General features: G+C 35.2%; 1 protein-coding gene across 2 annotated transcripts; it reads left to right on the top strand.

The window, feature by feature from the left end:
* The first annotated feature begins 707 nt into the window (after window positions 1–707).
* On the top strand, window positions 708–10,320 carry LOC124301163 (nuclear cap-binding protein subunit 3-like). Of its 2 annotated transcripts, none has more exons than XM_046755906.1 (8): window positions 708–1,266; window positions 4,386–4,540; window positions 5,618–5,769; window positions 5,894–6,289; window positions 6,997–7,400; window positions 7,660–7,809; window positions 8,259–8,527; window positions 9,053–10,320. In XM_046755906.1, the coding sequence occupies exons 3-8, from the start codon at window positions 5,676–5,678 to the stop codon at window positions 9,189–9,191; spliced, it is 1,452 nt and encodes a 483-aa protein (XP_046611862.1). In that variant the 5' UTR covers window positions 708–1,266; window positions 4,386–4,540; window positions 5,618–5,675; the 3' UTR covers window positions 9,192–10,320. The 2 variants fall into 2 exon arrangements, with proteins under 2 accessions (XP_046611862.1, XP_046611860.1); XM_046755904.1 differs by lacking the exon at window positions 708–1,266 and adding an exon at window positions 1,431–1,889.
* The last annotated feature ends 288 nt before the right edge of the window (window positions 10,321–10,608 follow it).

Below are 10,608 nucleotides of genomic sequence, written 5' to 3'. Positions count from 1 at the left end.
ACCCTACCCTACCCTACCCTACCGCACCCTACCCCACTCTACCCTACCCGACCCTACCCTACCCTACCCTACTACTCCTATTCCTATTCCTATTCCTACTACATACTTCTATTCCTACTTCTACTCCTACTTATACTTCTTCTATTCCTATTTCTACACCTACTTCTTCTAATCTTACTTCTTCTACTCCTATTCCTACTCCAACTCCTACGGCTACTCCTATTTCTACACCTACTACTGGTCCTACTTCTATTTCAACACCTACTTCTGATTCCACTCCTGCTCCTGATTCTGCTCCTACTCCTGATCCTACACCTGATTCTACTCCTAATCCTACTTCTACTCCTACTCGTACTCTATTCAATACTTTAGAATGTTATACTCACAGTGCACAAATCCTCGTCATCCTCGTCCACCTTGTTCTCCTCGTCTTCCTCGTTCTCCTCCTCGTCCACCTCTTGCCCCTGAAGTCGAGTTTCACCAAGTAGTGGACCTGGAGCGCAGGAACCACGCAGCGCTTGTCCTGGAAGTCGAGTTTTACCAAGTAGTAGACCTTGAGCGCAGAAAGTCGAGTTGCACCAGGAAGCGGACCTGGAGCGCAGGATCCAGCAGGTAGAGAACCCGGCATTCGAAATCTGCGTGCCGCGATTTTCACACGTCCGCTCTACTACGCGGTAGTTTCCAAACTGAGGAACTCGGCTAGCTGATTACTATAGATCGATGACGTCAAGAGAGAAAAAATTCTGGGTGACGTCACTTTCTGAATATTTGAACATCCAAACATCCAAACTCTGGTTTCGAACTTTAATACTATGCATGATGCATGATGTATGATGTATGATGTATGATGTATGATGTATGATACGACAAGATGTATAATGATTCTAGTTTTTACATTACAGACGAGAAATACACAAGATGTTCGGAAATGGTAGGAGGTCGTAGGAGGTGTTCGGAGGTGGTAGGAGGTGTTTGAAGGCGGTAGAAGTTGGCGGGAGATGTTTATCGGCGGCTGGAGGGGGTGGGAAGTCTTTGAAGGTGGTTGGTGGTGATCCGTGGTGGTCGAGGAGGACGATGATGACGAGATTTACGCGGGGCGGAAAGAGGTGGAGGACGGAGACGAAGTGGCCGCGACTTCTCACGGGGATAATCCAGCTGATCGACATTTCTAAGTAGCAGTCGACAAGTAGTCATACGTACTCTCTTTGTACCGACTCAATCTCAAGTTTCCATACCGACACTGCTTTGGCTGCTACGAATGTCGGTGTGAGTCCGTTAGGTAGAGTCGACAGAGCAGAAACCTCCTACGCTCCCAAGCCCACCTGGGCCCACTTGCCCGCCGAAAACTGGTCACAAAAATCTGCCCAGAGTTGACCGTCTTTATATTTTATAGTCAACGCTGTAGACTAAACGCAGCTGCTGAAGTGAGAAAATGAGATGCATTATCACATAATTTGTATAGAATTGCACTCACATTTTATTTCGAACCGAAACAAGTTAGCCGGAAAACTGAGGCGTTTATACATACGTACAACCTAACCTAAATCCAACTTAATCTCATCTAACTTAACCTGAGCTATTTCAACACTTCGACGAACTGTGTTTATTACTTAGACTGTTATTTATGATAACTTGGAGGAAGGAAAAGATTGCGAATATCAAGGAATAGTGACTGGAATTGTTGTCAAATTACCCTGCTCAACTTGAAGATATCGTATGTCCAGATACCTAAAGTGAAGAGACCTCAAAAAATGAATCAATTTGAGGAACCAATGGATGTAGATACGAGCGTATCTTTGACTGAGATTGATAAATCTATTGACTCAAAATCATTTATAAGTGACTTGAGCTATACCAAACTCAGTACTGAAGATAATGTTTCAACTCAGGTAATCCGTATCATTTAGTTTGGTGTGCTGTTACTTTTCACAGCACAGAGTAAACTTATATGGGTCACTCCAAGCATTACTACACTTCAAGTATTAGTGTCCTGAATTTTGTCTTAAGGTTATAACAAGTACAGTCTCTGCTGTACTGTTCCTAAAGCTTTTGTAAATTTTCATATTTTATTTGATTCAAAACCCGAACACATATAAGATAAGAACCATGCTGTTGGTACTCGACATCCTGAAGACATTCTTGCATGATCTGTATGTAACGCATGTACGGGCACTTTTATTTATCATCATAGGAATACATGTTCGGATTGACTGTTATGAGTTTACTATGTACTGCGAGCAAACGCAGCAAAACGTCTAGTTTACAATTCAGCTAATAAAAATTTATTCACGCATAGACCATGTAAACGTCACATAAACTATTGCCAGTAAATTGGAAAAACTGTATCAAAAGTCAGCAAACCAGGCAAAATCTTTGCTGATGCTTGTACACACAAATGAAACAACCATATTACATAATGGAAATGAATCCAAGCAAATTCTAATAACAGAAGTTAAAATATGAATCATGCAAAAGGTTTTACAACCCAAAGTTCAACATGATCAAACTCAGGCATTTTGATCTAAATTGAATGGTCTCAAGCTCATTTTGCCTACTGTCCAGATGTCCACAAATTGTCTTATAAAACATTCTAAAAGTCTCGCGCAATAATATGTATGTATATATATGTATATAATAATAGTATGCTTCAATGAACATACGTAATTGTTGACGAACATCTGTTTTACTGTACTTATATAAATTAAGTTTTATTCATTCTGGAGTTGCTTATTTGTTAAATTTTTTCGCAAAAGAAACACCAGAGTTTGATCATGTTGAAAATTCTAATTATCTTAGCTTGTGTTACTCGGATTTGCTGAGATTCATTTTTATAGCGCAGTAAGGACGTTTATTTCTATCCACTACCTTTGGTGCAAATAACATTGCTATAGTTTTTTAATAATATATCAAGTTCTGAACCTACTGTGTTTACCTTTCTGTTTATGTTGTGCGATATCATTAACTTGAGCGATATGCAGAATTATTAATATAAGGATACTAAATTTTTATTCTAATTCGTCAGCAGAGTTTGTACGCTTTTTGGACTCTGAAATTCCTTGACTTTTCCAGGTATTCCAGCTTAAAAATAGAATTTTCCCAGTATCCTTTCAAGAAATATGCATATGAAATATAATTCAATATTACCTAGTAAATAACTTACTATCTGATTATCTATTGACAAACATCAGCCTTAGATTATCCGTAAAAAAATAAAAATGAAAGAAGGTTTGGTATTAACTAATATACATAGAATGTATGAAGTGGTGCGGTGAAACTAAATTTTAAGTGCATTTTTTTTTCTTAAAATTGATAGTATTTTGTATAAGAACAAATTTATTTCTTCGACAGACTCCAAATTCCAGCTTTATATTCAAAATTCCTTGACTTTTCCCTGCTCCAAGAAATACCCTGAGTTTTCCCAGTTTTCCAGGTTTTCCCTGTGCGTACGAACCCTGGTCGTTGACCACCGCAATGCATTTGAACACTTTGTATGCATCAACAGGAAATGCTACCATGCTGGAAGATCATAAAACAATCTCACTGTTATCAAGTATAAAAAATGTTTAAAAAATGCCTATTTAGCCGTGTAATGAGTTACTTACGCCTTATAATAAATGCCGGATCCTTTTCACGAAAATTTATCTATCTTCTTCAAATAAACAAGTTGAAAAAAATCAGAAAACCATTAAATCTGCATACAAATCTCCTGCTTACTTGTTATTTCACCTAAAATATAACAAGGCTGAAGTTAGTAACGTTAACGTAAGGAAACATCAGGGAAAATATCATTATGGCTCCATTTTGCAATGACTTTCAAGGAGTTGGTTATTTTTTTAAATAAGAGTATATTTTGTTTTTCATTGTTTACTAAATTTCAGACATTCCTAATGGTGCGAAATATCGATTTTTCTTAAACCTGCAATGTCACAGTAATATTACTAACTTCATCCTCACAAAATGTGAAATACCGACTTTGTTATTTCCACATTATTAAATTGATTGCCCTATCCATCTTACTTACAGCAAATTATTGCAATTGATTAATTGGCATGATTTTTATCGTACATCATCTTTTGGGAGTATATCATTATTAATATCTAATGTACTGGTACTGACTTTTCAAAGTGGTTACAACAATGTTCTCAAATGTACATAAATTTTATTTTAACCTAATGAAATTCAAAAAATATTTATGATCAAGTTCAGATTGAAAACGGTCATTTAATTTTGATGATCTAAACATCGATTAATAGTCAATTTTACGTTTACGGAAGAGTTGCTCGTTTTATTTTTTTTCCATACATTGCAAATAATTTTTGTTTTAGGCGGTATTGTCTTACATGAAAATTATGCATTAAACAAATCATATGATGGTACTATTGTAGGAAATACCGCCTGACGAACAAGATGGTGTGATCACAAGTGGAGATACATTCAGTACAGAGGAAAAAATAAAACTGGAGAAACGTGCTAAACGGTTTGGGCTTACTGAAGACATTAAAAACTCATCTGAATTTCAAGAACCAGAACTGTATAATAGGTAATATTTGAACCTTTGTCATGTTACTATCTGTTACTATTCTACTATCATTATTTAAGCTTCTTCAACAGTGCTGTATGTTATTTAAAAAGATATACGAGTAGACCGCTGAAAGATTGGGTAAACTTTGGTAATTTATATCTTGACAACCATTTATTTAACTCGATTTGAACTGTACTTATATTATTAGAATCAATTTACAGGAAGCATTGTTATTGATAATAACATCAGCCACTTTGCTCAGTTGTACGTCATGCATTACTCGGGATATCTTAAAAACAGCTAAACCAATTTACTACAAATTTGGAGACAATTCTTGGATAGTTCATCTTTAGTTCATATGTGCCACCTTGTGTTTTTTCTTTTCAATAATATGCCGACCGTTTTAAATTGATTGCTTTATTGTTTCAACAAAAAAAATATGATGATTTCATAAACAATGGTATTGCGGTAAAGCGGATGCACTACCCGAGACAACTCTCACCAAATTTGAAGTAAATAATCAGTTCAGCCATTTGGGAGATATCGTAGACAATGCACAACATGTAACCGAGCAAAATGGTAGCATTATTTTCACCAAGAATGCTACTTATTATTGATTGTAATAGAAAAAAGATGTAAATAAAGTTTGACATACTTACTTCTGATTAAAATATACTCCAATGGAATTGAATAACAGGTTGTTGAGTTGGAAATACCTAAATTTCACCCGCTTTTCTTAAAACCATCCATTCCATAGTCCTTGGAAATATTAATTGCTTGTAAAATGAGCGCGGTATTCAAATTAGTTGTTCAAATGGACACATTCTGAATTTCACAACATTCACTTACGTACACTGTGAGCATTTTTAACTGGCTGTACCCGGTGGTGCGCTCTGAGGTTGAAAACTGGGGAAATCGCATCCAGTGCATATGAAGTGGAGCCAGTTAAAAATGCTATCATGACATACAATTTGGTTTATGTTGTCAAGTGTATCATATTTTTGGAAAATTGGAACAAATAGTTAAAAACATGTGGGCCTAAATTCCCAGTCTTTGCTATTCCCTTTATTAAGGTCTCCATACCATGATTTCTAGCCTTGGTATAACAGAAGAAAATGATACTGTAAAAAATCTTAGACTAAACGTATTGCACATGCGGGGAACCGAAGAAATGAGCACTACAGATGTGTTCAAATACTTTGAAGATTTTGCTCCAGCGTCAATAGAATGGATCAATGATGTATCTTGTAAGTAGTATTGTTGCATTTTTCTTTTGTATTTCGCAATTATGAGAAACAAAAAGACGTTATGAGAAGTTTTGAAATGTGTTGGAGTTGATTCTCTTTCATTCGCAATTTCTATGATTTCTAGGCAATGTCGTATGGCTAGATAACTTGACTGCTGCGAGAGCGTTATTACGACTTTCGAAAAAAATCACAGGCCTGGGTGAAACGATTAAGGCTGAAAAAAATTCAGCTTCGAATACACCAAGTCGTGATGATGATACTAATGTTGCAAATGAAGAATGCGTCATAGAAATGTCTGAGGATGATATCGGTGATGGAATGGAAGGCAAAAAAACGGAAAATTCGATACACAGCAAAGATATAAATTGTCCACTACCGCCTGGACTTTGGAGAAAAGGTATCGACTGTCCGAAATCTAAATGTATTCTTTTACGTTTTGCCACACGAGCGGATAAAAAACAACCGAAAGCCGAAAAAATGAGTGACTATTACAAGAAGTATGGAAATCCTAACTTTGGAGGTAAGATTCAACATTTTTTTATTTATATGTCAATATCTACCATTCGAACACTTGTCACCATTATTTGAAATTTTTACCGTCAGATTGAATTTTTCTGTAATAAATTAAAAATCTCTAAATAAACCTTGATCCTCATAGTCTAGATGTTCACTTGTATTGTGTTATCCTGCGCCCAAATCTTTCTCATTTTCGCAGATTTGCGTTTGATTTTGCTTCGAAAACATTGATTCACATAATCTTAATCTGCGGTATCAAATCTCTTGTTCGCCATTTTGAGTGTCTACTGTTTCCTGACTCTCCAGAACTATTCAATGCAATTTCTAGCATATGAGACACCACTCACCTCCATAAGTGAGCTAGGAAATTTTGTTCATTTGTGCGACCCCAACAAACTTCAACTAAAGATAGACGAATGTTTTAGCACAACATATAATAAGTTGTAATACATAGTTTTCGTCTCCATTATACCATAAATATAAGTATAAAACGGACCTATTCCACCAAGAACCTCAACATTATTTTCGACTCTTATAAAGTTGACCTACAGTGGTCACATCAATCACGTATTAAATTATTTATTTTTCGTGCTCTACATATATCTATTTATACTCTCGCAGTCAATTTTCTAAAATGATTGATTATGTAAGACAGTGATTCAAATTGTTTCAGAAAAGATTTTAATAATTGGATGCTGAGTTTTTTTTCAGGTATTAAAGGAATTTTAACTGAATCACGTAAACGTATGTATAAAGAACTAAAACATGGAAGAAAACTACCGAAACGGGAAAGCTCCGTCAGTAAAGAAGCAGATAAAAACAATTCGAAAAATCCTTGGGGATCTTTGTCTCAAACGTGGGGTATCAACGATTTTACCGAAGAAGATTGTATTGCTAAAAATATAACTAAAGATCAGAGCAACAACGTAAAAGAACGACTAGGGTTGAAACCAATATCAAAAGCGGCACATCATCATTCAGAAGAATCAGAAAGCAGTTCTCAGGGTGAGAGCGATGAGGAATGGTGTAAACGAAGTAAAGTAATGAGAATGCGAATGCATGCCGATGACGAAGAGGAAAAAGTTCAAAAACGTCGACTGCAGTTGAAACATCAGGTATAAATTATATTCTGCATCTCAACTATATAAAATCGTACTACTGAATAATGAGTTTGGTGCTAGTTTAACAAAGATAAAACATAGCTATATTTGGGGTTAATGTAATTATAAATTCTGTAGAATAGAGACCCTTAAATTCAACATCAGGCAAAAAGTTTGCAAAAAATGCTTTATCTCGCAACCTATAAAAAATAAATGCTGAAGAGCATTTTCAATCTCATGGCCTCTCACTACATAACATGTACATGTATTGCAGGCAGCAAGAATTTCGGCATCCAGAACTGATGACCTACGATCCAGATTGTGCAATTCTCGAAATCAACCTGATCTTTTCCGTGGTGCAATTCAGGTTGTAGTTACCAATAACCAAATTGTACCAGATTCTTTGAAGAAAAGTAGATCTGAGGTGAGGGAAGATGAATCTAGTGCAAGGTTTTAGTATTTAGTATTTAGATATTATTTAAAAGTGAATAAGTTGTGCCACATGCCGATCAGTCTGCAATGAATGCATATCTTCTATTTCCACAATCACTGATTGAAGATTGCTAAGAAGTTGTGATACAAAATATTTGTGCCAAAATCGATTCACCTTGCATTATAAATACAAATGGGAGTCGATACATGTAGGAGAATAATGTTACCTCTGCACCCTCTATAGCCTTTTATGTATTTCAAAATAATATCCTTTATCAGTGCGATAACATTACTTTAACACTTGTTGACGGAAGTGAGAATGTATGCAAGTAAAATATCCAAGACTGGTTTAAATATTTTGCAATAAGATTAATTGATTCATATTTATGGAGAGAAACATATACTTTGTTTTTCTTACGCACAAAATTGATCTATTTGAAGGATGAATGCATAGAAGAGGTACAGGAAGAGGAAGAGGAAGAAGGTGAAATTGTTGATACACCTGAGGAAGCAGTTGATGTACAAGATGAAAGTCTTAACGACACAGATGATGACCAAGAAAGTGACGAATCAGAAAGAAGCGAAAAGGAAGTCCAGGGTCCTCGTGGAAGTGTGATTAAAGTGGTTCAACACAAACCTCGTGTCGCCTCTACTGTTTGGGCAAGGCTAAATAATAAGAAAACTGAATGCGGTGACGAACCCAAGCAAAGGTTAGTTGACATCTGTAATTAATTCATAGTTAATAAGGGCGATGCATTTGAAGAAACATTTTTCTTAATTCTACAAAAGTACAACTCTGTATCTCGATTAGAAATTATATCTGTAAATACGGTTTTTCTCATTTCTATAACATTGTTTTTTGCGGCTTATCATTTTCTTTTCAAGTCTCGTAGACATTAACAAAATCTGAAAATTATATGTACCCAAGGTATGCTGTAAGTATTATTTGTAACAACTTTGAGAGGCCCTTATGCAACATTTCATAGCTGCAAAACAATGAACATCAAGGCTCTGGAAGTCGTAATTTATAGTGGACTATAACATATTTTGATGTTTTAAGAAAAATGGGACATGTCATGGTTTAATTTTGGCCTTTTAGTTGAATACCCGTGAAATAATCCAATGAAATGATTTTAGTAATGTTTATAAAAAATATGTATGCAAAACAGCAATTTATCACAGTAGTAATAAAAGTTTTTGAGCATTGTGGTATGAATTAATTTCCTCTGTTCAAGACGTCCAACAACAGGGGACTTGAGAGACACATTGCGAGGTGATTTACGCTCGCGGCTTGGAAAACAAACAAGGGGACGATCCCCTCTTAGAATAGAAGTGAAAAATGACAAATATGCCAGCGACACTGATTCTGAGTGACTGATTATCCCATGAATGGTAAAGTTGTGACTAGCTATTAGTTAGATTTTATAAAATTGATAAAAAATTGGCGTCGTAGAGGGAATTATGATTAACATTAAGTACATGCATGCGTACAGGTTTATGGGCAAATCTATCATAGCTTTTAATTTTCACTATTTGAAACATATCGAAAAATAATGTAGGACAAAGTTTTATGCAGAGCTCAAAGTACTTCAGAAATATTCCAGTATACTGAAAACTGGCTACAAGACAACAAATATTGAAGTAGGTGTTTCAATTAGCATTGCGTGAGGTAACAAAATTTATGAAGCGGCTGGTACCTGCTAACAATCAAATTTATGAACACAGAAATGACAATCAGTTTATCAATGTTATTCTACTCATTGATCTTTATACAGATATAGAGTTCCCCTTCTTTCTCTATGTCTTTGTATGCATAAATTGACCTGTCAAGCATCGTTCCCAACTAGAAAGTGCATGCTCTTATGCGTCTTGTAGTCGAAAAGAAATTGCTTGACAATAAACATTTGTCATACTTACATAAATTCGGACTTGGATTTTGGGTGTTTGGTAAAATTTTGATCAATCTAGCTCGATCAAGGACTCAATTTGTTACTAATACTGAGTTTTGATAAAAAGCTTACAGGTGTGAATGCATTTTGGCAATATCAATAGTTTTCTGGTATCCAGATTAACTATTGACTTGGTACTAGGTAATATTTTTCGGCTATGACATTGTTAATATGGCATAGTTAATATGGCATAGTAAGTAGTATTATATCTGTAAAACTACTTGCGTACCTGTAGCCTCAGAGTTAGACAGGTTTGTAGATGATTTTCACAGTGTTATTGCTGATTCGAAATTATGAGACGCTATAAATTGAACTCCATCAATTTGAGTACCCTTGAAAGTTGAAAGTTTTGGAGATTTGCCGATATGCTGTTCGTGTAGTTAATAACTACAAAGAATAAGAAACAAACACGTTAGTATTCTGAACTGTAAAGTATATTTCCTTTATAATGGATCGTAACACTCCAGGATTTGTCAAACACTACCTGATACTCTTAGTCGACTTCCTGTATGTCATGATCATAAATAAAAAAAATAAAGTTATTCTAGAGTTAATCTTTCTACGTCGAATTTACTTTTTTCAGAACAAATGACTTGTTAAGGCGATGTTTGTTGGTTAGAGAGAGTTAACTATCGAAATAAAATGTTACTCATTTGTTTCAATTAAAAATATTTGAGCTGAAACAATTGTTCTAACTGAATATAATATACTTAGTAAATTCAACGAATCCTTTTTCTGTGTTTACTTACTTGTTGTCAACAGTTGACAATTTAATAAATATTTTCGTAAGGTTTCATTGCTATTAGTGATTAAAACAAACAGCCAGGCAGGTTCATTTATAG

This window comes from Neodiprion virginianus, chromosome 3 (genome assembly GCF_021901495.1).
Source record: "Neodiprion virginianus isolate iyNeoVirg1 chromosome 3, iyNeoVirg1.1, whole genome shotgun sequence".
In the NCBI taxonomy this organism is placed as follows: domain Eukaryota; kingdom Metazoa; phylum Arthropoda; class Insecta; order Hymenoptera; family Diprionidae; genus Neodiprion; species Neodiprion virginianus.
The sequence above is the reverse complement of the archived record's forward strand: the minus strand, read 5'-3'. Positions and strand labels throughout refer to the sequence as shown.